Raw genomic sequence first — 27630 nt, forward strand, 5'->3', positions numbered from 1 at the left:
CTGCATTCTTTTTCCCCCATTCTCCTTCCATGGCAAGCATAAACATCTGGAACAAACGAAAAAGAAACCTCCAAATTCTCATTTTTGTAGGGGACTCCCATCTTTCGACTTTCAGACCTGTCAATTAGAGTGCCTCAACCACCGACATCCCAACCACCTCAGACAACAAAGGCCATCAAGAACATTTAATACATAAAACAGATAAATAGCAGGCCTTGCACTAGAAATGCTGAAAACATGGAAGCTAGATTGAGACAAATTAGATGCACTAGAAATACTGAACACATATTTGACGCACTCTGCAGGAAGCAGAATGCATACTTTGTATCAGTTGCTACACATACATGAGCATGTAATTGTGTGGGTACTCAGAAATACATGCAAAGGTATATGGCGTTAACATATGAATAAGAAAAAGAAGTACAATCATAGCAAGCTCAGACAGGCTTCAACCTATACCCTTAGTCCTGTGAGATGGTTTGCATTCCCCTAACTTTAGGTGAAAAATATTCTGGATGCTATGAACTCTTATTAGCAGGGAGCATATTCTCCAGTGAACTAAACGGAATGTGATTTGGCTGCTGAGTTATCTTCTTGATCAGACGTAAGCAGGCAAGGTGACAGTTCAGCTGGTTGTTGCAAATAGGCAATTTGCCAACCGGAGTTGCTGCTTCCTTTTCCTTACTGACAGGAGCTCCAGAAGGATCCTGTACAAAAATTAACACACCTTGTTGACAAGAATCTTTTTAGCTGGCATTAGAAATGCACAGTTATAAGATTTATATAGAAAAATAACTAGAAAAAAGACATTAGATCAAATTGAGTAAGAATCTACAGCATGGAAGTTTAGTGGGCATCTATGACTGCATATAGGCATTTAATTTAAGACTATCTGTAAATTAACCTTTTGAATTATTATCAGTATTCCATCTTGTGCATTCAGGTGCTTGATGCTCTATAATCTTAAAAAATCTTTCAGAAAGAAGATGGATTCAGGTGCCAGAGCCATAAATAAGAGCAATGTCATCATAGAAGAAATGAAAGTAATAGGCGCAAATACTGCACTGACTGTAAGAGGTTTTGAAATTTGAAACGTCCTCCTCATTCTGAACGGTTATCAAACCCGTCCCTCCATTTAAGCTAATCTTTGAAGAGCTGTCCGTTGAAGAACTCAACGGACAACTCATTTAAGGTGGTCTTGAAGAGGGAGACGTTGGGCTCCAACGTCTCTCCAGATGGGAGAGAAAAGGGTGTCTTTTCCCTTTTTTATTTCTTATCTTTTATGATTCTAATAAGAGCAATGTCATCATAGAAGAAATGAAAGTAATAGGCGCAAATACTGCACTGACTGTAAGAGGTTTTGAAATTTGAAACGTCCTCCTCATTCTGAACGGTTATCAAACCCGTCCCTCCATTTAAGCTAATCTTTGAAGAGCTGTCCGTTGAAGAACTCAACGGACAACTCATTTAAGGTGGTCTTGAAGAGGGAGACGTTGGGCTCCAAAGTCTCTCCAGATGGGAGAGAAAGGGTGTCTTTTCCCTTTTTTATTTCTTATCTTTTATGATTCTTTATATCCTCTTATATTTTTCTCCTCCTTTGGTTTTTCTTCCGAGTTGTAAAAGGGAGAACACAAGAGAGGTTGTCAGTTTTTGGTCTTCTCTTAGACGATCTCTCTTGGTCCTTTGGCTCTGAATCAATTGTGTACGAGCATACAGAAAATCCCAGCTGAGTTCAAGAGATTTTGTAGTACTGTGTACGTCTACAAAATCAACGGTCCGTTGTATCTTGGGAAGGGATCGCCAGAATCCAGTGCATGTAAGGAGGCGAATCTCTTTCAAAGACAATGACTATACGCCTCGGACCAATCTACAGGTATTATTTATTTTATTTTGGATCGAAAAGAAACGACATCAAAGAGGTACGCATCGGAACCGGTTGTTTCAGTGAAATTAAATTATTTGTGGATTATTTGAGTTCTTTTGAGGTAAACTATATTTCCATCATTGACAACTTGACAATTCAAAAGAGATGAGCTAATCACAGCTATAAATTCAGAAATGTAGCAACTTAGGTTTTCCAACTGGTCCTTGTAATTTCAAGATTAGAAAGGTAAAATAAATGTCTTGGTTATGGAAATTCAGATTCTAACCAATATGTATTTTATAAAGACTAGACTGCAGCAGCACTAACATAAAAAGTAGTGATATGATATAATAAACATAATCAGGAGAGCAGCATACCCCAAGCAGGAGAAAGAAGAAGGGCTGTTTGCTGTTGTTTTCATCAAGATGGATTTCAATAAATTTTCGTAAATCTGAGAGGTTTGAGTTCTTCAACACCTTCAACTTCATAATTACATTTCCTGCGGATTCTTTTTTTGCCTCCCATTTTACATAAACTTCCATCAATCCATCTTCCCCCTCCTCTCCTGGTCTGTGGTTCTCTTTTGAGTTTCGTGGCGTTTCAAAAGGAAGACATCTTGATTGTGGTTCTGCTGATTTCTGCTCATCTGTGAGGTGAATTAATGCAAATGACATAACCAATGAAGAAATTGGGCTTTCAGTTGCTTGCAAATCAGATTTATAGTTCTTATTTAGTCTAAGTAAAGGCTGAAGATGACTTTCTGCTTCTAAGCCTTCATTTTTGCTTTTATCCTTGCCTAGTGCCAAGGGAGAGGATAGGAAATTCGCCTCTTCAGGTATTTTCTCGAAAGGAGTTGAAACATTAACTTGTTGAGCTGACTCTCTGTGGCTACCGCAAAGCCTAAAAATATTTTGAATTCTGGTTCTCCTAGCAGAGGCTGCATCTTTTGCAATTTCCACAAGACCATGTTGCTTTTCCATTGCATCCCTTTGATCTTCAGCACCCAAAGAACCCAAGCCATCAATCCTCCTCAGGTGTCCCGTGTTTTCATCTACCACCTCCTTTTCCACTTCACTTTCCTCTGCACTATCTTTGTTTTCTCCTTCTTCATCCCCCTCAAAAACAGTGCTCAAGCACATCTTATCTGGGAATCTCAGCATGTTAGGATCAACTTCCTCTTCAATACTCAAAGGAGAAGAATACAGCAGAGAGCGATTCGAATAATTTTCTGACTGGTGTGGGTCTTCCTTTATCTCTTTCACATCATATATTGCTGGTTGATCCCCCATATCTAACTCCATAGATTTCTCCATTCCTTGGTCTCCTGCATAAATTTCAGAGAATCTTTTCTCAAGTCTACCTCCAACTATGTCTTGCAATGCATCCTCAGCAACTTTGCCCCTTTCATATTCCACTTCCTCCAATCGCCGCCTCAGCATATTGAGCTCCTCTTGTTGTTGTAACATCTTCTCTTTCATCTTCATTAACTCAAGCCTCAAACTCTGGGTTCTCTCATCCACCTTTGAGTTTATCTCTTTTTCCTTTACTGTTTCCCCCCTTCCTTCAATCTGTTTGAGCTCAGCTCTTAACTGTGCTACTTCTTCCTCTTTCTGCAATAGCTCTTTCTGGGCTTCATCACACTCTTTCTCTTTAAGCTTGTTATCCATTTGTAGCTTATATATGATTTGGTTCATTGCTACAATTCTAGATCTCAGATGTACAGGTGACTCCTCAGAGTTCACTTTATCCTTAGGAGTTGGGATATGAGCAGCACGGACAATGCACTTTGCTTTAGCCCCATACTCAAGAGTAGCAATGGTCTTGTGCATTTCTTTCGGGTCAGGACTTGCACAAAGAATCATCAAAATTTTTGATTTATCATCCTCAAAGGAATCCTAGAAAGAGTAACAACCATTCTTAGAGAAAAATAAATAGCAGTCACAAAAGAACATAAGCTCTAGAAAATGACAAATTTTACCTGCAAAAGCATTGTAAGTTTGCTATCTCTGAATGGAACATGAGAATCACCACTAGCAATGGATTCAACCACTCTTTTTAGTGCTATGTTTCCTTGATTAATTTTGGCTGTCTGCAAAAGATGCATCGAGAATCAATAGTGTGAATTCCCAGTTCTACTTAAGCAGATATAATTTGCTACCTTAGCAGATCTGTTAAGCTATTTCCAATGACAACCAGAAAAAGAAACATAAATTCAGATGGATAATGCTGAAAAACATGACTGCAATAAGCTATATGCGCAGTTACTGGGCCAGAATAAGCACAAAAATATTGCAGTAAAGAAAAAAGAAAGGTTTAAGAAGTTAGCATGCAGCGATAAATGTGATAAAGAAAAAAGAAAATAGTCGAAGTTGGCATGCAGGATGATATAGGAAAGCAGGTTGAAAAAATAACAATCCAATAAAAGAATCTGCATGTAAAACTGGAAGTTCATGCAGTTTTAAGTATGCTTGTGTATGGAGGTATTACTTATTAACTACAAGATAGGAATGGAAAATGATACCTGCATTTTTGCCTCAAATCCAGTTTGACCAGCTGCTTCTATGTTTTCAGAACCAGCCATGTCAACCAGCATTAGCCTTCCACCTACTGATGGAACATCAAAGATTATCTGTAGATATTTGCAGGGAAGTCAATATAGATTGCAAAAGCATGATACAGAAAATCCAGAGAACATTAAGGGAAAGCAACAAACCATGCAATGACTCCGCGAGCTTCTTTCATTGCAAAGAGTGCTTTTAACAATCCTCCGCTTTTCCACTCTGGCAACTTCTCTTGATATCTTTCCAGCTTCATTTCCAGATATATACGTCGCATTCCTGGCCTTCTTTCCCATCACTTCTAATCGAGCCTATTATGCACAGAAAAGGGAAAATTTATAAGCAATATTTTTACTTGCAAGTAGATAAGAAACTTTGCACAACATTCTTATGACTGATAAAGAGGTCTCAAGGATGAATGACCCCCAGGCTTCATCTTTGTTTCCTTCAGTCTTCATAGAATGAAACAGGTTGAATTGTCATGTACTCATGATTTCTCTCTCTAAAAAAAGGGGGAAAAATCAAATTAATGCCTTAAATTTTGAAAAAAAAAAAGTCTAATAAAAGAAGATGACCTTAGATCAATTTGTCAGAGGCTTCTAATTTAAGCAATAGTTTCTTTATCAGAGGAAAAAGCTTAGCTGCACATCAACAAAGATGAAGGCTGTAATTCAATCAAAACTTGTCAGGGAGCTTTAGGTCCTGACAGTACTTGAAAGTCCAACTGGCAAATTAAGATGCAGGGTCATGTTTTTCATGAGCAATGCTGCCAAACTGTAAAATCCTTTTAAGATACTCAACTTGGAGAACCGAATAAGCTAATAAGAGACTAAGCAAATATCATATAAAGGCTTCACTATCACATATGAACTGACAAGAACCCATAAACCCATCAACGCTACCACAACATGAACCCTAAATTTCAAGAAATCAAGGCAGATGATGGCATCCAGTAATCAAGAAGGTAGAGAAAAAAAAGTTGGCTAACCTTGGGAGTGTTGCCTTTTGGAAGCCCGATAGCTGCTCCTCCTCCATTTGAATGTCCTGAAAGAAGATCATAGATCTCTTCATTGTATATCTCCAAAACAGCAACTCGGACAAACACACCAAGCCCAAACCCCACTTCATCCAGACCGTTCTCTCCATCTTCCTCTCCTAAAATATCCCTTAATGCTCTGTACACAATGCCGGGGTGCTTCGAACACCCGAACATCGTATGGCTTTTCCCTGACCCTGTTGGCCCATACATCATAATCGTGCACTTGGCACCCAGCCGCACACTCTCGATCCTTGACTTCACGAACTTCTTGTAAAATCCCTCAAGATCTTCGTCCTCAGAAACCGATACCCCATCAAGGCTGAATTCTCGGTACCCGATGTCGGTCCAGACACGAACAGAGCGACCAGCCTGAGAGATCACAAGAGCCGATGGGGGCTTGACCTTCCGTTCTGGGTAGTCACGGATCCGGCCAACGACTTCAACCGGGTGCTCTGTAGGAACCGTTTCTTTGATAGCTGACAGAGGATTTGGAAAGGTGTGCACTCCGTTCTTTGTATTACGGAAATGGAGACGCTGCTTGGATTGCGGAGTTCTTGAGGGGGTTCTTGGAAAGGGTGTTGGAGCCATTGGGGGAAAATCCAATAAACGTTTTGGAGTTGTGATTAGGGTAGAGAACAAATTCGGGAGAGCAAGAGATAGGTCTAAGATTTGAACTTCTCTACTCCTGAAAGTAAAAAAATCGAGTCGCTCTGCTAAGGCTTCTCTGCTTTCATTGGAAAGAAATGGAGAGAACTCTTAGAGCCAGCGAGACGGGGTTTATCGACAAAAAAAAAAAAGAAAGAGAGACGGCAGATGTTTAGGATTTGAATGCAATAGAGCCGTTAGAGTACTAACGACTATTTTCCGGAAGATCAACTCATCCGCATAAGGTTTCCGTGAAGGCGCGCAGACATCACGGTCGACAGACCCGGTGTCCGCATAGAAATTTGTATGGGCCACAAAGGGGTTGCCGCCGCATCGTGGAGGTTCGTCAACTTTCCGAGCGAGGATCGAATCCCCTACGAAGGAGAGTGGACGCTTGTAATTCGATCAAGCGATGGAGACGCATCCGTAAATAGGGCAGATGAGCCAACCAATTTGGTCCATCTCTTTTTTCCAAGCACACGCGTCGAACTGGTAATCCTACCAATTCCGCTGTCCATTATATCCGCGCTCTATTAAATCGCGCGAACTTTTTTAAATTGACGGATATGACTTCCATGACAGTGAATTCTCCGATTTGCCCTTCTCGCGGATCTGGTGGCAGTTGTAACTCCGGAACTGCGAGTTAAACTGTTCCTTCCATAAAGACAAAAATATGCAGACTAGAAAATGGTCCATTCATGATTCATCCAGCGGTTAGTCGATAGCCCGACTGCCCCTGAGGAACACCAGAACAAGACTGGCCTCCTCTGCAGCTGGCCAGCTGCAAGAGCTCCATTAGCATTGCTCCAAGCAGCAGGCACCTCTGCCTTGTTCTGTGACAAAGGGGCATACACACAATAGATCATAAACCATAGAGAAGCAATATCACCATTAGACCAGTTCACTTCGCATTAATGTGATAAGTTGTATAAAGTATTTCCAGGGAAAGAAAGTGGACTACCACCCCATTTCTAGTAATGAAATAAAAATAAGAAACAAAGGCCTCAATAATGTAGAGGCCATTTTTTTTAAAAAAAAAACTATCAACCAAAAACCATACTCAGCAGACCGAAGAGCCATTAAGCTGTAAAAGCTGTATTTCGTAAGAGTAAATGTTTAGACTTCACAAATCATGAAGAAACACCCTGCATAAAATACAGCACCACTGCATGTCCTTTGGATGAAAGAATTTTTGAACAAGTGAAATGGCTCGCAGGCTTTATGAGATCACAAACACCCTGAGCTCCCCTCTGTCACCTCGGGTAATGCGAGTATCGGCATCAAGGTAAGTCACTTCAAAGTCACCACTCCTTGAGTCTGAAGGAGGTCTTAGTGCATCTGGAAGCCTGGGAACTTCGAAAGGAGGAAGCTGCGAGAAGCTTCCAGTAGGCTTGACTGTAGTTTTCTCAAATATTATTTTTATGCTTGAGCTTCCTACAAAAATGACATGGCATTTTCTGTATCAGCATACTCTGACAAGGAGATTGTATTGTAGATCATCGGTTTGCTTCTTGTCATTTTGTCAAAAAGGGCTGACATTTGATAATTTATTCGCTTGCTTGAACACTAAATTGAATACAGAAATGAAAGAACACAAGCATCTAACATCTCACTATGACTATGGAACGGTTCGAGATTGGTGGGAGGAAACTGACCAATAAGCTCGAACTTATGAGCTAACGTAGCAGTCGCCTCAAGTGGTGGAAGTGGCCATGGAGCGCCAAACTGAATCTCCGCTATGTTAGCAAAATCTTTGCTGAGGATATCTATCCGCTGGAAAACCTGGTTAAAAGCAATTAGATAGGTTAATGGCATTCTACTAATTATGAAATCTGTTGCTGATATTGACTAGGGTCCTCCTTCAGCAGCCTGTGTTAAAAAATACAAAAAATTAAAAAAATCGGTCCACTTCTTCCATCTAAATGCACCTGTCCAAGAGTAATTGGAAGCAGACGGCCTGTTGGAGGTCCGGGACGGCTTCCACCTAATGTACGAGAGGAGAAAGCACTGCTATAAATCAGCTTCCACCTCCCTTGGAGTTTATCCAGGTCTTTGGTAAGATCAACACCTCCCAAAGCCTCAAGTTCCTTGGCTGCAGAGTCTGCCCTTCTTAGATCTTCTTCATTAGCTGCAAGGCCTCTGTTCAACCCAGAAACAGCACCCTGCATCCAATCACTTTACACTTATTGAGGGATGAAGAAGCTTTACTATGGTCAACATAACCATAGAATCTGAAAGTGGCTATTGCAAGTTCATATGTATGCACACTCAAATAGACAATAAAGAGCTCAAATAGACTGGCAGCTAATAAGATCCTACTCTTAGTAGTCAAGCCTATCGCTTACTCTGATTAGCTGCCTGAAAGAAAATGACTTCCACTTTTCTTTTCTGTTCTTTTCTTTTTCTCTTTTTTTTAGGAATAATTTTTCTGCACTATTGGGTAAGTCCATTGCATTCTATGAGTGTCAGCTGGAATATGCAACAGTCTGACATGGTTGTTCAACATCACGGATAGCAGATATTACAGCTTTGTGATTTTCAGGAGTTGATCTTTCTTGTGCCTCATTGAGTTAACCTTCCAAAGATCAGCCCAGAGTGGCAGGGACATGGCTCACGAGATATGAATCAACAGTCTGACATCAAAGGCAGGAATGAAAATAGCTTAGGCTTCCAAAAAGAGGCTTCTGATTGTGGGATAATCATGTTGTTCTAGTCTTTGTATTCCCTTCTGCATGTTAGGGAGGGAAAACACTTAAAAGTCAAGTGGGTTCAAAATAATGAATTTCACTAGTGATGTTTGTATAATGCTTGGATTTGAGTTTTAAAGTGAAGTTATTTCTTTTTGTATTTCTGAACTTTACTGAAAATCACAGTTAGGATATTTCCTCCAAGGTCAGTGGGGTACAGTCTCTAGATGCTGAGGCATATATTAGTGGCAAGAGGTTAATTTTTCCTCAAAAAGAAAGAAAAAGTTAAGTTGATGTTGCTACTGAACATAATTTGCTTTAAACAAGCTTAAGATATATAGACCGAAATCTTTGCAATCCATGAGGATAATGGAAACAGACATTCTCATTCTGGAGTCAGAAAATAAGCATCTTCACTAAGCAAATTTTGTCACGGAATATGACTGACTAAACAGCATATAAGAAGATTACGATTCTCTACATCTATGTACATGGAAAAAGTACATAGACTAAATAACAGACTATTTTTTTCTTACATATCCATATGTGAGACTAATATAGATTGCAACAGTTCATAATAAGATAGAAAAGATGAGGAAAAGATAAGTTGTTCAATCATATCACATTCATATTAGATGAGGACGGTTAATGTATGTTGGTAACATAGGAGAGCTACTTCCTAGCGTTTTAAGGTAAGGAATATCAGAAATTCTAGGGAAGCAAACAAGGCTTCACCAGCTAAGCCAAAGAGTTCGGAAAGGAGTTGACAAAGACAAGTATAGCTAAGAAACTGATGGAATAAGGAGGAAGTGAAAAACCTGCGTTCAGTTTGTTCAAAAATCTGTTTAGAAAATCTTAAAGACTGTAAAAAGCTGCAAGTAAAAAGGATAAACATATTTGCGCAGACAGGAAGCAACAAGACAAAGAATAACATGAGTTAATACCATGAAACCAGAGGAGATGGTAGTCCAATAAAGAGAGAGAGAGATCGGCATCTGAGGTTTCAGCAAACCAAATGCTTCATGTTCCAACTAGAACCAGGACATCTTAGTCAAAAAAACTAATGGAAAATTTAGAGCAACATGCATATAGGTTTATTTCTGAGAAAGCTGCATACAGATTTTATGAATTTCGGCAGATCTCATAACCAAGAGAACTTAATTTGGAGATTGTTGGAAGAATCTAGAGTGAAGAGGAAAGACCTATATAAAGTATCCACTGATTAGTGTATTTCGAATGTAAAAATGAAAACGCCAAGCAGAACTTAAATAGGTAGACAGGAACAAATGTGTGTCGGAACTCAGATGTTCATGGAGACACTGTAACAGATGTTTTCAGAGGAGTAGAAGCAGGCGAACTAATCACATATGGAGAAATTAGAACTTTTGGGCCTATTTATAAATCATTACCTTCTCATTGCAGATGTACTAGAAATGCTTTAAATTTTATTTAAATGAAAGTGCATCCTTGAAATCAAATTGCACCTTCATCTGTAGTCCGATCTCCGAGAGCCTTTTTTTTTTGTGGATGGGGTTGGGGTGTGGACTGAAATGTGTTGGGCCGAAGACTTAATATATTGCTATTCTTTGAGATATAACAGAAAACATTCGCTCAGGAGATTGTTAGTTCTTCAGTCTTTGCGTCAACTAGATCCATGTCTATCCAATATGAGATCATTCGAATTCTTCCAACTCATGATCTTTTGGTTGAAAGGGAAGCAAAGCATAGAGAACAACATACCCATGTAACAGTTCATCATCCGATACCAAGCTAATATAAACAGAGAAGAAGCACTAGCCTCACCACCGAATCCAAATTCCAAATTAAAAGCACTAGCCTTACAGCACAAGCATTTCATATTGGATGAATAGTGAAGTGCTAGCTAGAAGAAATTGGGCGGGCAGACTTACTAACCAGCAACTTTAGCTTCAAAGAAGCGACGACCTCGGGGTCCGGCTCTTCGAATCTGGGCGGGGGGTCGAGGACGGGGGATTCATCGAGCGTCGCTCGCCGAACAAAAACTCTATTCTTAAGCTCCCTCGATTCTGATTGGAGGCGCTCGAGATGCAGAGTTCCTCTGTTGGGGTTGAAGCAGGGAAGACTCGGAGCAGAAGGCCGCGACAAGTAGCAGAGGGGAGATGAAACGGATCCAAGAAGAGGAGACGCCATGGTTTTCCAAGCTTCAATTTAATCTCCGTGCCCTAGCCCCATATTGGAGGGATGGATTTTTTTTTTTTTTTTTTTTGAGATAAATGGGATGGAAGATTGGAATCTAGCGAGAGCTTATCCGACTCATTTAGGATTCTAGCTATGGTGGCGTAGCTGGGCAATCAACACGTGGACGCCCAAAGACCCGAGCCTGAAGCTGACGTCAAACTTTGGGATATTACATTGTGCACGCAAAATACCGACTACCTTTTTTTTCTTCCAGCTGGTTTGCACCGGTCTTCCAAACAGTTGCTTTTAACAGATGCAAAGTCATGGATAGTTCAAATTCAGATCTGACGCGAGATTTGAATCCCCGGATACCAGTGTTGTATCATAATTTCAACATGAAGATCTTAGAATAATAGAAAAGCAGGCCAATCATATATATAAAAAAATAAGCTCACATCATTTTAAGAGCCAGTGCAAATTAAATGTAAACTAGATATTGCCTGCAAAATCTAATCTAATATAGTTGGATGAGCTGGCAAAGCCAAATTTGGGAAGAACAATGAAGATCTAAAAGAGTTATGTAGAGTTCAGTAAGGAAGTGTACTGTTGTGGTTCAAATTAGATCCAAGGGTGACCATATCGGAGGAGCCGAGGAAGCAGCCGGATGGGACGAAGAAAAGAGTCGCCTCCTGCGTGTCGGTGGACTTGCATAAAGCTTCACCGGTGGAGTTCCGGTGAGGGCCTTCCGATGATGAAATTAGAGTAGATTTTTGGTGGTCCAGCCCAAAAGTCGTTAGGCATTACCTGATGAGGCTATTTATATTTTGACAGAGGTGCCCAGGTGGCGTGCAGCCAGGATTTGCTTGAGGCATACGGTGTAGGCCGTCCTTGTGAACAGCATGGTGTCGACAGAGGTGGCAGGGTATGGCTCTTGGTTGACATGTTGTGGAGTGGCCAGCAAACAAAGAATGGCGCGGTGAGGCTGTAATGTACGACCACGTATGCGGGCATAGGGACGCGCGTAAGTGCGCATGTAGGTGCGACTGTTGGCGAGGTCGGGCTCGTTTGAAGGCCGCAGCATATGCTTGACGAAGTTAGCTCGATGAGTACTAAGGTCGGGCCGACTTAGGGGCCGCGTTGTTTTGTGAAGTCGACTCGGCGGACTTTGAGGTCAACCCAGCCTCCTCCGGTCTGAAGTCAGCTTGGTAGGGAGCCCCGAGCTCGGTCTGGAGCGTTGTTACGGATACCTACGGTCGACGGAGCCTCTTCGGCTCTCGATCGATCCTGTAGGACGCTCTGAGGCCAGCTCGAGGGGTATCATTGTAGATACCTGCGGTCGACGGAGCCTTTTCGGCTCTTAATCCATCCTGCAGGGCGCTCCGAGTGGAGAGGTCTGGGCGAGGTATGCTCGGCCTTTTGTAGGGTCCGAGGTCGGACTGATGTTCAGCAAGACTGAGGTCTGGCCTGCTCGGTGCTGATGTCTACTTGGTTGAAATTGAGTGTTCCCATGTTGTGAACAGAACGACCCATTTTGCCCCCCATCACATACCATTATTGTGTAAGATACAAAAATTAAAACAAAATCCTCAAAGAATGTAGCGTTATTTTTTAAAGGACGGGGAGGTATGTGCAACATGGGCAAAATTAATTTCTAAACGTTTAAAATTCTAAGGAAGCAGTTAATATTTTCAATCTCCACATTTTCAACAAACACCGCAAGTCACGTGAATGCAAGTGATCAGGAATGGCACGTTCGTAATTTCATAGAAAGTAAGTGGCACAATCCACCGAATCGAACGTAATGGTCGGAAAAAGCCTGCGAGACAAGATGGCCCACTACGGCACGAGCATTGTACCATTTCCGTAATTCAAACGAAACAATTAGCCCATATGCTCTCTCTCTCTCTCTCTCTCTCTCTCTCTGTTCGAGCAACGGAACCCCGAGAGACAGACCGAGACTAGGGACTAGGGAGAGAGTGGGACACATTCCCCCTCGGTTTCATATGCCGTCTCGCTGTATCAGCACCGGAACCGCGTGAAGATTGATCGACAATCCATCGGCATCGGAACTTCGTGAAGATCGAATCCGTCTTGCCGGAGGACGCTGTTTCCATTCGCAAAATCTCAGATCCAATCGAATCCTCTCCCCTGATCTTCTCGATATGTTTTTTTGTTTTCCTAGAAATCTTTTTCGCTTCATAATTCCTGTCTATCGTGTGTTTGAGTTGTTCTTTTAGAATTTTATTTTTTCTAGATCTAAGTGTTAGAAGCTAATTTAGGGTTCGTCGCTAGATCTACCTCTATTTCTGGCGTTCCAGGTGATATCGAAAAGCTGAATCTTGGACTGTTGTGGAAGCCGATCCAAGGTCCGGTGATGGAGTTGGATCTTGGAGAAGGTTACAGCAAAAAGTTCGAATTTTTATACGGGTTTACTAGTCTAATTTCCTATTCCAGCTTCGGCCATGGTTTATGCCGCTCAGTTGCCACGAAAACACTCCAATCTGGGTTTTCCATACTGATATGAAGCTAGAACAATTTTCATGGTTATTATTTTTTTCTTTCTTCGGTTAGTCTTTGGCTGCTAGATGAAGGCAGTTAGGGCTTAGAAAGAGAGACCCTGATCGAGGAATTGGATGGAGGATATCTCGAAGTATGCTCACAGCCCGGTCCACCTCGCTGTGGCGCGGCGAGACCACGTGGCTCTCCGGCGGATCGTGGCGGCCCTCTCCCGCCTCCCGAAGGCCGGGGACGTCACCACCGAGGAGGAGTCCCTCCTCGCCGAGATCACCGCCGACGCCGTCTCCGCCATCATCGACCGCCGCGACGTCCCCCACCGCGAGACCCCCCTCCACCTCGCCGTCCGGCTTGGCGATCCGATCTCGGCGGAGATCCTCATGTCGACCGGCGCCGACTGGTCCCTCCAGAACGAACACGGCTGGTCCGCCCTCCAGGAGGCCGTGTGCACCCGGGAGGACACCATCGCCATGATCATAGCTCGCCACTACCAGCCCCTGGCGTGGGCCAAGTGGTGCCGCCGCCTCCCTCGCATCGTCTCGTCCATCGCCCGGATCAGGGACTTCTACATGGAGATCTCCTTCCACTTCGAGAGCTCGGTGATCCCTTTCATCGGCCGGATTGCGCCGTCCGACACCTACCGGATATGGAAGCGGGGGCCGAACCTCAGGGCCGACATGACCCTCGCCGGCTTCGATGGGTTCCGGATCCAGCGCTCAGACCAGACGTTCCTTTTCCTTGGCGAGGGCGTGACGTCAGAGGACGGGAGCCCGTCGTTGCCCCCTGGGTCGTTGATCGTGCTTGCCCATAAGGAGAAAGAGATCACCAATGCCCTCGAAGGAGCTGGTGCCAAGCCCACGGAGGCGGAGGTGGCTCACGAGGTAGCCTTGATGTCGCAAACTAACATGTACCGGCCGGGGATTGACGTCACTCAGGCGGAGCTAGTCTCGCACTTGAACTGGCGGCGTCAGGAGAGGACGGAGATGGTCGGAAATTGGAAGGCCAAGGTCTATGACATGCTTCATGTGATGGTGAGCGTGAAGTCGAGGAGGGTCCCTGGAGCAATGACTGATGAGGAGTTATTTACAATGGACAACGATGAAAGGACGGCAAATGGCGGAGAGCTTGAAGGGGAATTGGATGATGTCCTGACGGCTGAGGAGAGAATGCAACTAGATTCAGCTCTTCGGATGGGTAACTCAGAGGGTTTTGATGAGTATGATGGGAACGGTGGGGGATTGGACAATGTTGAGAATTCTGAATCCAATGGTGTTACCGAGGACAGAAAGAGCTGGTTCGGTTGGGGCAATAAAAGAGCTTCCAAGAGCAGTGGAGGTGGGGACATGGAGGACCCAAACAACCAAAAGAAGTTGTCAAAGTTGGCCCTGGAGAATGGAAATCAGAAAACAGAGCTCACAAAGGAGGAGTCTGGAGATACTAAGAAGGGGAAGGAGAAAGGCAGAAAGAAGAGGAGTGAATCCACGGGCGACTTTAATAGGCACGAGAGTGAGTACAAGAAGGGGTTGAGGCCGGTTTTGTGGTTAACACCAGACTTTCCTTTGAAAACTGATGAGCTTCTTCCCTTGCTTGATGTCTTAGCAAACAAGGTCAAGGCCGTTAGGAGGCTCAGGGAGCTTTTGACTACTAAGCTGCCTCAGGGCACCTTTCCCGTCAAGGTAATTTATGCATTTATGATGTTCTTTACCATTTTTCTCTTAGTCCTCTAACTCAAAGCCTTTTTATGTGATTTTGGATTGATGAAAGTTCTCTCTCACACAATTATGGTTATTACTCTAATAATTGATAGTCGTTAATTTCTGAGTTTTATGACAAAAAATAGTGGTTGAAAATCACTGCTCATTTATTTAGAAACCTTGATCCGCAGATATAGGTTGCGGGTCTCTGCTGTAAATTAGGAACTCCCACATGCTTGTCAATGTTGTAGATGTTTAGCTTTCAAATAATATTCTTATTCATCCACTTCCTTTTTCTTTGTCAGCTCCCTATGTGTGGAGTTCTCTACTAAGTATTATTTGCAATGCTTATGTAATCTCAGTACCCATTTCATTTAGTATTAAAGTTGACCGTCTTATCTTTCTGTATTTTTCTTGATTAAGCTATAGGTCCCTAAATTTGAAAATGCTCTTGGTATCAAAGTGAAATGCATATGTTATCATTCTAACTTGATGACCATTTGTTGGACAATGAAGCTGTAATCTCAATTTCAACAGTTTCAACACTTCTGTTTAGAAGGTTTATCTGGAATAGTATTTATAGCTTTACATTATTTGCTTGATAAACAGAGGATTGTTTTAGCAGTGTTTTGGAGTCTAAATTTGAGAAGGAACTCTACTTGATCTCCCCCGCCCGTTCTTTACTTAATGAATAAATTTCTTTTCCCATCTCTTTTTTGTGTCAGGAAATTACTTTAGGAAAAGTCCTGTGCACCTTATACTGGTTCATGATAGGAGCTCCTGTCTACTCTGAAGGTGGTTTTTCCTTTTTTCTATACAGGATTTGATGGTTTTCTTTTTCTCCCTGAAAAAATTGTCTTTATAAAGTTTCAAGAAACCTACTAGATTTTGGATCGTCTCCATTTGTGGCTGAACTGAAGAGGTGCAATTCTCAATTTGCATGACAACCATGATTGAGTGGAGCCCAGGACAGGGCAGGATGTGTTCATCCCTGGTCCTCTGTCCTTTGGGCCCTGCTCAATCATGGGCCATCAAGCGATACGGGCTTAATCTTCATGTCCTCTGTTAGTAATTGACAACTGAGAGACTCCAGTTCAGTCGAGAACTCGAGAGGATCCTGACTCAATCTACTATGTGCTTATTATATCATGTGCATCGCTGCTGTGTAGAAAGTACTTCTGCTTCAGTACATTCAGAGATTTTCACTTCTTTCTCTGATTGATATTGATTCCAGAATTGAAGGTGACAAATGCTTCAAGATACATGCTAATCTTTAGATGCATTTGAAGGTCTGGCTGCATAGTTGTTATCTGTTCACCCATCATTCTATAAGAAGAGAATTGTTAAACTGTGATAGTTCATAGTTCAGCATTAAAGTAGTGTCCTGCAACCCAGTGAATTTGATTTCTTTTCATTAAATAACTTCATTAACTTACCGACTTGGAGTCTATAAATGGGAAAGATATATAAAAAAAGTATTTGTTTGCCAATTTTAATTCCAAGAAATCACCTTCAAGCAAACAATAAATCCTAATTCCCCAGTCATATGAATGGCTACCTTTTCTTTTATCTTCCATTTGCTCTGCCATATATTCTACTACTACTTGCATGATCATGAAGCTCTTTACCATATTTAATTTTTTCCCCTCCTAGAATTCTTTGCGTCAATCTATCTACATTTGGTTGAAGTTATTTCTTTGTTTGGTTTCTCTGGTGCTATATGTGGCATACAAGCACTTGTTATGATAATGATTTTCCACCCAACATCAACATAATAGGTGTTAGTTTACTTCTAATTCTTTTCACATCTACGATTTTGTATCTTGATCTTATAAAAATCCTAGTCCATTTCCAATATTATTATTTCATACAGCTGTTGACCATCATAAATTATGCTTATGTTTTCCTCCATTCTACTTGGTTTTTTCTGAACATGCAATTCTAGATATCCTTTTAAACATTCTCCTCTGCTTTGATAGTCTGCACTATCAAAATTTCAATTATCCAAATGGCAGGTAGAATGGTCTTATGAGGGAATGATATCTCTTGATGATCCTATATAGGTTGCTGATTTTTGGCTTTAATGAGAACAACCATAAAGAAATGGTTGGAATTGTTGGTTTATGTACTAGTGTGAATAGAAGCTTGGTTTTTGAAGGGAAATTACTTACTTGAGAATGATGAGCTTGATCTTCCAAATAAATCGTTTAGTCAGTTTTATATTCAGGACATAAGAAAAATACTGTGGCTGTGATCTGAATGATGTGGATGAATATGAGCGACAATTAATCTACTCCATGTAAAGATTTTACTAGGTGGAGGGGCTCGGAAAGACTATTCATCTTTAGTGAAAGACATGAAAACCAATACCATGATCAACAAGGAAAGCAATCACTTTAGCTACCTTATTGTAGTCCCGTTTTTGGATTGGCGACCTGGTGATAGAGGTGCCTGACCTCTACCATAGTTGAATAACTTTGTGATATAAAAGTATGTGTCTTCACTCCTGAGATATGAAATTTGTTATCCTGATAATTAGATGTGCAAAAAATATGAAATGCTCTTTCTAGGTAATTTTCTTTCATTGTTTTTTTATACAGTGTTACAAAAATGATAGGACATTGGCTGTTTAATCTTGTTATTGTGGCCTCATGGAACATAAACTTCAACATGTCAACTACTGAATGGTGTAAGATATATGACTGTGGTACTAACTTTGTCATAAAATACATCAATCAAAAAAAAATTGTCATATGGTAAATTACGCGAGCTACTACTTTATAAGAGGTGAATATTGTTCTGCTGCTAGTTTATCATTTGTAATTAGGTGTAAGGGGAAATGCCTTTTCTAGATCAATTCATCCTACCTCACCTAACAAAGAGGGAATAATGATTTAATTTTCATTGCTTTGGAGTAATGAAATATAGGCCGAACAACTGTCAGCTCAGTTGGTTGGCACCTCTCCTGATGGGCTTTTCCTTGATGGAAGTCCAGGTCAAATCCTGGGCATCTCTCTCTCAAAAAAAGGGCAAAATACAAACATGAATATGGCAACAGATGGATTATCAGGCAGTGATAGAGGTGGACATCAACCGGGTCAGGCCACAGTTCAACATCTACTCCAAATTTGGTGTCCTGAGCTTGGCCTGACGCCACATTGGGTCTAATTATTTAAGTCTGAGCTCGACCTATGCAAAGATACTTGAGTGCATTTTCCTTAAGAGTAGCTCAAAGAAATCTGTCATGAAGGGCTACTACAAAGTGTTCTCCAAACATCTGACAGTTTCGTTCTTTCCAAGATCTTTCTATATTGAATAAGATAGGAAACATCTACTTAGCTTTATGTATCAAAAAACATCTACTTGGCTTCAATCAGTTTTCAGAAGACGGTTGGTATTCCATCTGGCAGTAATACCATGATCTTTTCACTTGCCTTGAGCTAATTCTTCCTTGTTATCTTCTGTAATAGAGTATTTGCAAGGCTCCCCATCTTCCTGACCACCAAGGGGAGCATTCCCGTTTCTTTCCGATTTCATTCTTGACCTCTCTTCATGGCAGTCGACTACTTGTCTTGTTTTCAGAAACAGGATTTTATTACAAAATGGGCATGTTTTTAGGAACTGGATTTTATTAGAAAAATTGCTTCTTATTTGCCTGAGCTTCTATCCATATTTTCATTGTCTAACCTAACCATCTCTCTCTCTCTCTCTCTCTCTCTCTCTCTCGCGCACGCACACGCACACGCACACGCACACGCACACATAAAAATGGAAAAAAAGAGCCTTTATCTCATTAATCTGCCCTGCGTTGTTTGCATCTAACATGGCTTAGCATCTCCACCTGAACATTAGCACTCAGCAGTAAGAATCATACAGCATGAATTAATTCTCTTCTCGGCAGCAAAAAGTTAGAACCATTTGTATCTCAGTGTTGTGTTTGTTATGGTTTTACCAGTCAGTTGCTTCATATGTGTTTCCAAGGATTGAAGCAGCAAATCTTATGATCTTTAAGATACTACTTCATGCTGTGTATATTAAATATTTCACTTACTTACCAAGCATTGAACTGAAGCTTTCTTTGTCATCAATTTCAGGTAGCCATCCCAATTGTTCCAACAATTCGAGTTCTTGTCACATTCACAAAGTTCGAAGAGCTACAGCCATCTGATGAATTTGCAACCCCACTTTCCAGCCCGACAAATTTCCAGGAAAGCAAAACCAAAGAAACAGAATCACCAGGTTCATGGTATTCATGGATGAGGGGAAGCTGGGGGGGGCATTCTAGTGTTAGCAGTGAAGGCCGAAGCTGGAAAGATGACATTGATCCTTTCCATATACCTACAGACTACACTTGGGTTGATGCAAATGAAAAGAAGCGCCGAATGAAGGCCAAGAAGGTTAAGAATAAGCGAGGTAGTAGCAAGAAGCAAACATCCAAAAGTTCAGATGGCCAGCAGCCGATGGATGGTTTTGAGGAGTAAAACATAGTATAACACCATTTAATTGCGTTTGAAATCTTAGGGGAAGAAGTGACTAATACGGGATCAATATGTATTTGAGAGCTCCATGTTTATTTCGAAATTCAGTGACAAGTTCATTATATCCTTGATCCTACACCTTTGTAATTTGAGTTTTTCCTTGTGTATTTTGAGAGAAATCAGTTGTCTCTGGTTTGTATCCTGGTTGAGGGCGTGCCCGATTGCTCCACGCATGCAATATACTGTCATCCAAGAAAAGAAAAAGAAAGAGAAATATGTAATGGTTAGTGGAGAGCATATGTCCGATTCATGTGATGTATTTTTCTTCTTTAATGGGCACCAATTCATTCAGCTTGTTTATTGATTTATTTTTATTAATTAATCTTATATAAGATTACAGCAGAAGCGATTCAATTATCTACTTCAGTCTTTTGAATTTGAAAGAGAATGATGGGTGTATCAGTGTTGTTCTCAGCTCTGCCATGGTAAAGCCTACGACACCCATCTTCTATCACTTGAATCTTCATACCTTTCCCCTATGATGTGGCGAAACACTAAGACCAGAGCGCCAGCTTCAAGATGAGATCTTTCTTATCCAATTTTATGTTTATAGCCCTCATTAGTTTCCTTGTCTGGACAAGATACGTCATGCGATCTTTCTTCCCAAAAGGAGAGTGAAAGAAGTCAACTGTAAAATCTAATGTCCGACAGAGCTTCCACGTGCCAAATTCTCTTCGTTTTTCATGGTTTAAGCAAGCCTTTATAATATATCAGATTCATCGGATTCAAATCCAATCTGGTGCAGTGGCATCCGAGCTGGCATAAATTTACACCGGGCACAGATCCAGATCGGTGTCCCCCATCAATCTCGGTCGCTCATTCAGATTTCCCGCGCCTTGGAGTGATACCCATGTAACCCAACCAAGTCTCGATCAATCTGCTCATTTCTCTGTCCCATACAGCAACATTCACAAACAAGCTTCTGAAACGTGCAAAAGGTTCCTTCTTCTTGCCTCCAAAACCAAAATTCAAATTCAAATACCAAGTTCTTTTCCCGGCAAAATTCTCTCCCGAAACCCGAAGGAAAACGACGCACTTAAAAAAAGAAAAATCCCCATACTCTCTCTCATTCCTCCTTTTGCTCTACAAAAATCCCGTCTTTCTTTCCATTTTGTTTCTCGTTTCTCTTCTCCTCTCCTTTCCGATCCGTCGGTAAAATCAAACCCTAATCCTAGTAGAAAATGTCGTCGAGGCTCAAGGAGCGAGGCGGCGGTGGGGGAAAGATCATGCCGTCGAAGCCCCACAAAGCCCAAGCGGAGTCCACGCCCGAGTGAAAGGAAGCGCCACCCGAAGAACACCCGCCGCCGCCGGGAAGGAGAACCCCAGAACCCTCTCCGGCGGGAGGATCTCCGCAGGTCGTCCGAGCCTGGTGCCGAAGCTGGTCGAGAAGCCGGCTGCCGCTGCCGCCGGAGTCCGGTGGTCCACGTCGTCGATGCCGCGAGGTAAGGCCCCAACCCCGTCGGATTTTCCGAGGTTGATCGCTGACCTTCGGGGCGACCGCCGCGTTTCTAGGGCTTCGGGCTCCGATCGGATGGGGAGAGATTTAGGGAGAGATCCGGTGGCCGAGGTCGGTGGGAGGAGGAGCGTGGGCGGGCTTAGGGTTTTAGAGAAGTGTCAGCAGCGGAAGGGGGTTCCGGATTCGAATTCGAAGAGGAAGGATGAGAGATTCGTCAGTGGGGTTAAGGTTTTGGAGAATCGCACGTCCAGTGGGTTTTTAGGCTTGCAAGTAGTGAAGAATAATTCGAGTGTTTCGGATACAAACTCTGGAAAAAACAGTAGTAAAGCTGCAAACTTTGCCACGGACTCTGAAGTTTGCAGCGAGAAAGATGATCTTGGGTCGCAGCTGAATCCAGTAGATGAGAAGGGGACTGATGGTGTACGAAGCACTGAAGATCAACAAGATGGCAGTCATCTAGTAGCTTTGAAACAGAGCGAGATAAATGGAAACAGAAATGTTGCAACAGAGATTTGTGAAGATAAAGATGTCTTGGCTTCGAGTTCGGTATCCATGGATGGGAAAGCTTTGGGTGGTGTTAGGAGTCTGGATGATCCAAAGGACAAAAGTTCGTTTGCTTATAATGGAAAAGTTCAGGATGAGACCGGCAGGGACGTTGGTGCTGATATTTTGGTGAATCATAAGAAGAAAGATTGCCTGATTCTGGACATAGAAAAAGGAGCAAGTAATGGTCGTGTTTGTTTGGATCAGGATGGGGAAGTGGTTGAGAAACCATCAGATAATATTAAGGTTTTTGAGAAGATTACTGGGGATACAAAAAGTGTTCATGTTATTAATAAGTATCCGAGCAAGCTGCATGAGAAGCTGGCATTATTGGAAAGTAGAGTTCAAAAAATTGCCTCAGAGATCAAACACACAAAAGAAATGTTGGATGTCAACAACCCAGATGATTCAAAGCTCATTCTTTCCGATATTCAGAACAAGATATCTGGGATTGAGAAGGTTGTGGGTCATGTGATGGATGGGACTAAAGGTCAGTTGGGTCCATCTGAAATCAGAACAGGTGATAGCTTGCAAAGTATAAATGCAGTAACCTGTCAATCTGGGAAGCTTGTTGACTCAAAACATTCAGCGAAAGGATTGAATCACGAAGAATTGGAGGCTAGATTCTTTCCTCATCAGAAGTTATTAAGAAACCGAAGATCATCTGATGCTTCTGGAGAACAAGTATTGTTGAAAAATGGTGGTGATCGAGAGATGCAAGATGGGTCACTTAGCCCCATTGATGAAAATCCAATTGCCTTGGAGTTTTTGGCTTCTCTAAATGCAGAACAATTTGGTCTTGACGAAGATAGAATCGTGCTTGCTGCAGTTCAGGGAATGGGGATGGAAGGTAACTCAGCAGCACAATGTGCTTCGAAGAAGGTAACCAGTGGTTATCACAAGGAGGAAATTGGACTTCTGGCGAGTGAGAAGCTTGAAGAGTTTGATGACCAGGAGAACAGACCTGCAATGACGGTACATGAAGAGACTGAGGAAGTTTGTAGGGATCAGTTATGTGAGATAGGAAGCAAGCCTTCAACTGGTGGATGGTTTGTTTCAGAAGGAGAAGCCGTTCTTCTAGCGCATGATGATGGCTCTTGTTCCTACTATGACATTGCTAACTATGAGGTACCCAATACTTGGATTCTACCAGTGCCATTTTTGTTGGTCCCACCAATTGATGCTCGATTTGCTTCATTCTTGTTTTAAGATTTTTTCCACCTCATGTCTTCTACTTCGGTTGTTATACCTGTATGATATAAGCATTAATATCTGACAGACTTCCATATATTCTTTGCTATGTTCTCCCTCCCCCTCCCTCTCTCTCTCTCTCTAACAAAGGCTATGTTCTATCTCTTGATAATCATAAGCTATGGTATGTGTTAATTATTGTTGTTGATGACATGCATAAATATGCTTTCATATGCTGCATTCCCATGAACATGCGTTTCTGTGTTCTTTCTTTTTGTGTTATTTATATTTCCTAGTAGCATTCATAGGATGCCCTTGGGAGGCTTTTACTTGTGGATATGGAAGCACGAATCATACTATTATGAAATGGTGATTCTTAGGTATCTTTTGCAGGTCAAAGCTGAATATAAGCCTCCAACAGGAGTATCGAATAGCTTATGGGGCGATTGTTGGTTAGTTCGTGCCCCTGGTGCAGATGGATGTTCTGGAAGGTATGTTGTTGCAGCATCAGCTGGGAATTCTTTGGACTCTGGATTTTGTTCATGGGATTTTTACACAAGAGATGTTAAAGCATTTCGGGTCGAGGATGAAACACCCAATTCTTCTGCAACATCATCATCTAGGATGGTTGTTGGCCCTCGATCCAACATAGGTTTATTCAGTAGAAGCGCTTCATGTGCAATGCCTTCTGTTGAAAGACAGCAATGGTGGTACAGGCCATGTGGGCCCCTTTTGATTTCTTGTGCCAGCAGGCAAAAGGCTGTTGCTGCCTATGATATCCGCGATGGGGATCTAGTAATGATGTGGGAGGCGAACAGTCCAGTGTTGGGGATGGAGTTCTCGTGCCCTCTACAATGGAGAAGTAGGGGGAAGGTGATCATAGCAGGAACAGATGCCATTAGTCTTTGGGATGTGAATTCACTCAATCCACAGCCTCTGTTGTCTGTTGCTTCTGCTGGTAAAAGAGTTTATTCCCTTCATGTTAATAACACTGATGCTGAATTGGGGTGGTGGTGTTCGCCAGAGGTGAGCCCTTGTGTCTATTGAGTTGATGTTTTTCTTGTTTCTTACATTCTAGTTATTTATTTAGTCATGCTCATCATAGCATGACAGAATCCCATCTATAGTGCGTCAAGTGGTCTGGCTTTTAGATATTTCTTCTTGAGATATATGATTCTGCTGTATATGGTGGTTCTTCCAGTGATTATATGATTTTTTCCTTTATGCCTGATCTTCAATACTAATCTCTAAATTTCATATGTGGATTGATACTAAAACCCTGAAACAAACTAAAGAAACTTGAGAGTCATTTGGAGTTTTTACCCATGATGTATGACTAACATGAATTAGTTTGATCCAGTCTTACTACCATGCAGCACTAGCTTTAGTGATGCGTCTGTGAATGCTGACTAGAGAGATGGGGTGGGAAGGATATTTGGCATTACTTCTTCACCATGAAAAGAAACCTGAAATATATACAACTGCTTGCTGCTATTATTTTTATGTTCATTATATTATGTTGTTTTTCTTTTTCTTTTTTTTTGGTCCAATGTGTTGCTTGTTTTTCAAATGCAGAGTGAGTTCAGCTGAAGTGGAGGGCAATGACGGTGTCTTTTGCACACAAGAAAGTGTGAATGTGTTTGACTTCCGCCTCCCAAATGGTATTGGCCTCAAAATACCCAGGCATGGTGCAATTGGCCACTCAATCTTCTCGCGTGGGGACTCCATATTTATTGGGAGCACTGAAGGACGATTGCCAATAAAGGGTGGCCCACGCTCGCGGGTGCAGCAGTACTCGCTGCGCAAAGGGAAGCTAGCGGCAACATATGAATTCCCAGAATTCAATTCCCACTTTCACCACACTTCTATAACTCAGGTGTGGGGGAACACCAATCTTGTCATGGGCATCTGTGGGATGGGATTGTCTGTATTTGATGCCCTCAAGGATGAAGGATTGCAAGCCTTTAGCATGGATCAGGGGAACATAGGAGCAAAAGAAATCATCGGTCCTGATGATCTATATTGCCCTACATTTGATTATTTGGGATCCCGGGTTCTTGTTATATCAAGAGACCGCCCTGCTTTTTGGAGGTATCTATTATAGCTATATGCATGCACAAGAAAACTTGTTATCCTGTAATGTTATTTAGTAATGTTGCTTTATCAGTTGTCTCATGTAATTTTGGGTTGATGTAAGCATAACACTTTTAATTATAGCTGTAGAAATATGGAATCAAGATATTCTCTGTTATGGTTCTAAGCATATTGGGAGCATATTATGATGTGGTGGTTGCAAGTTGCTTCTCTCCTTTTTCATTGTTTTTCTCTTATGCTCTTCTGCATTTCACTGTGATGGTTCATGATGAATGTCCCTGCATAAGATTTCTCATAATGTTAATTTATCGAAGTAATTTATGGTTTAAAACATGACCTCATGTTTGGACATTTTCCCTTTAATGTTTACCTTGTTATTGGATAATGTTAGACTCAATAAAAAATCTCGGTATTCTCTCCTCATCAATTTTCAGAGGCGAAGAGACCAAATACGTTCGGTCTCCCACCTTCCATGTTTTAGACTATTATAGATCGGCTGGCATTTATCCTCCCATCGTCAACATTACTTCTCATAGTGTTTGATTATGGCTCTTTAGTTTGTTTCTCAGGGGCAAAAGATAGGTTTGGCGGCATACTTACCATACAAGGCTCGTAACATCTATAATTCCAATTTGCTCCCCACAATTGTTGTGATTTTTTTTTGAGTGAATTGTTATGATTTTATAATTTAATTGCTTATTAATGTATTGCTATTTATTAGAATAATTCCTCATTTTTCTGATTTTTTTTAAGAACATTCTGCCTACCTGTCTGCGTGTGCGTGCCTGCATGCATGCATGCATGTGCATATTTCCGACACAAGTTGGTTTTGTTCAGCATTGTTATTCATAGGAACCACTAGTCATACATTCACACACCATGCACACTCTGAAAAGACTCACAAGTTCATAACGATACTGCGGTCATTATTTAAGCTAGCTAAGAAGCCAGAAGAGAGACCGCCCCTTTACGTACCCACACATGATAGTACTAGATGCTGAACGCTTCAAGCTCCAATGAGCAAGCCAGGGCCCCCTGTTTCAGTCCGCGATGACTTGGAGCCTCATGCCTGCGGCGCAGTGGCCAGGGAAGCTGCAAATGAAGTAGTTGGCCCCTTTCTTCAGAGTGAACTGGTCATCGCCCGTCGTCGCTGCCTTGGAGCTGCCTGATGCCTTGCAAGTCTTGTAGCCCGCAGCACTCACCGGCACCACGTTGTGTGCACCGGCTTGGTAATTGAAAACTGCCCCAGTCAAAATAACAACAACAAATCCATCATAAAATTTGAAAAAAAAAAAAGAAAACAAACGAGAAAGCTGATATTTTGAAATCCAACTACTAATTAGTGCTCGAAAATAAGATTCATAAATAAATAAACAAACGTCGGCAATACAAGAGAGGAGATCAAATCTTCTGCAGGATTGTGCAATGATTATTTTAAAATTTGCGCAAGTGAATGAATGAAGAAATTTGGAGTGCTTTAAGGTTTGTGCAGAGTGCGATCTAATAATCCATATCAAGAAAGAAAAAACAACCATTCTTTAGCATGAAAGATGCAATCCGAACCCTTCCTAAGAAGGCGCATGGCAGAATCAGTTGTCAGATTTGGCACGTCAGGTTTCAGTGTAATCGCCGTTGCCATTTCCATAACTTTTCGGGCCATGGTTTATGTCATTGAAAGGAAAAAAAAAAAATGGTGAGTGCATGTGAGAGAGAGAGAGCGAGAGACCAAGGGTGTCTCCTGCAGCGAAGGTTTTTTCATTGGCCCAGTCGGTGTACGACATTGAGAAGCCCCATCCCTGCGAATCCCCAACGACGTGGGTGGCCGCGAGAGTGTGGAACGGCGCGCACAGGATGAGGAACAGGGCAAGGAACACGGCTATGGTGCAGCTGCCTCTTCCCATGGCCATTCTCTCGAGTGGGTCGACTTTGTGTCTTGGTAGCAAGAGAGTTGAGAGTGAAAGCTGAGGCTTCTCCTTCAATGCGAGAAGCATCATGCTCCAAGAGCTGCATTTATAGGAAACTAGAGGGGAGTGGGGTTCTCTGTTGTGTTGAATTTTATATTTGGCCTTTAAGTTATCCTACTATGATTGGATACAAGTCCCTTCTACTGCGAATCATGGCCAGGTCAAGCCGTCAGTCAGTAAGGGTGAAGAGAAAGAGTTGTCATAGTGATTAACAACAGCAGCAGCAACAAAAAGATATCTACAAAAATGTCCAAGGATGAGAATAATGCATGCGGTGCAGTATTAAAATCCAAGATTGGGTCCAGAGGCTGGAAGGGCAATGTTCAAGTATCGAAGTGAAACGAAGGTTAGCCCATTCTTTAATGAAAAGGAAATTGAATAATGATAACATTCAGAAGCATGCATGCAAATGCATGTGATGCTATAATATGAATCAATATTTTATTTTCGAACTTTAATTTGACTATTGTATACGGTAAGGTAAGATGCATGCTATGTCTGCTAGTTCCTAGTCATATAGAAGACAAATTCGCGGGAAAAGATATAAAAAATCAAAATTAGTGAGCACTCAGCTTGTTTTCCCACCATTTTGTTCTGCAGGAATGGTCCCTTTTGATAAACAATAAAAATATATGAATGTTTCTCCGAAATTCTCTTTCCATGTTTTCACAGCCTCCATTTTGAGA

At 41.8% G+C, this 27630-nt stretch overlaps 5 protein-coding genes across 6 annotated transcripts; 2 read left to right on the plus strand and 3 right to left on the minus strand.

Moving 5' to 3' along the window:
* LOC103707020 (kinesin-like protein KIN-10A) lies at positions 1-6442 on the minus strand. The gene is made up of 6 exons (XM_039115300.1): positions 5411-6442; positions 4578-4733; positions 4386-4493; positions 3843-3953; positions 2242-3759; positions 1-707 (listed from the first exon to the last, which is right to left on the minus strand). The coding sequence occupies exons 1-6, from the start codon at positions 6047-6049 to the stop codon at positions 519-521; spliced, it is 2721 nt and encodes a 906-aa protein (XP_038971228.1). The 5' UTR covers positions 6050-6442; the 3' UTR covers positions 1-518.
* A 608-nt stretch (positions 6443-7050) lies between these two features.
* LOC103706928 (plastid-lipid-associated protein 6, chloroplastic) lies at positions 7051-11047 on the minus strand. Its single transcript, XM_008791205.4, has 4 exons — positions 10708-11047; positions 8035-8268; positions 7762-7888; positions 7051-7540 (listed from the first exon to the last, which is right to left on the minus strand). Exons 1-4 carry the CDS (start codon positions 10960-10962, stop codon positions 7326-7328), a joined length of 831 nt encoding a protein of 276 aa, XP_008789427.1. The 5' UTR covers positions 10963-11047; the 3' UTR covers positions 7051-7325.
* Positions 11048-12851: 1804 nt separating this feature from the next.
* On the plus strand, positions 12852-19996 carry LOC103706929. Of its 2 annotated transcripts, XM_039115301.1 has the most exons (3): positions 12852-15140; positions 15884-15953; positions 19253-19991. In XM_039115301.1, exons 1-3 carry the CDS (start codon positions 13584-13586, stop codon positions 19324-19326), a joined length of 1701 nt encoding a protein of 566 aa, XP_038971229.1. In that variant the 5' UTR covers positions 12852-13583; the 3' UTR covers positions 19327-19991. The 2 variants fall into 2 exon arrangements, with proteins under 2 accessions (XP_038971229.1, XP_008789428.1); XM_008791206.3 differs by lacking the exon at positions 15884-15953 and having other exon boundaries at positions 12856-15140; positions 19253-19996.
* A 194-nt stretch (positions 19997-20190) lies between these two features.
* Positions 20191-25149, plus strand: LOC103706930 (KIN14B-interacting protein At4g14310-like). Its single transcript, XM_008791207.4, is given in 4 exon segments — positions 20191-22823; positions 23280-23891; positions 23893-23912; positions 24462-25149. Coding segments are annotated over 4 exon segments (2856 nt in total). The 5' UTR covers positions 20191-21128; the 3' UTR covers positions 24991-25149.
* Positions 25150-25790: 641 nt separating this feature from the next.
* On the minus strand, positions 25791-26984 carry LOC103706931 (basic blue protein-like). The gene is made up of 2 exons (XM_008791208.4): positions 26707-26984; positions 25791-26220 (listed from the first exon to the last, which is right to left on the minus strand). The coding sequence occupies exons 1-2, from the start codon at positions 26972-26974 to the stop codon at positions 26021-26023; spliced, it is 468 nt and encodes a 155-aa protein (XP_008789430.2). The 5' UTR covers positions 26975-26984; the 3' UTR covers positions 25791-26020.
* Positions 26985-27630: the final 646 nt, after the last annotated feature.

This window comes from Phoenix dactylifera, chromosome 18 (assembly GCF_009389715.1).
Source record: "Phoenix dactylifera cultivar Barhee BC4 chromosome 18, palm_55x_up_171113_PBpolish2nd_filt_p, whole genome shotgun sequence".
In the NCBI taxonomy this organism is placed as follows: Eukaryota; Viridiplantae; Streptophyta; class Magnoliopsida; order Arecales; family Arecaceae; genus Phoenix; species Phoenix dactylifera.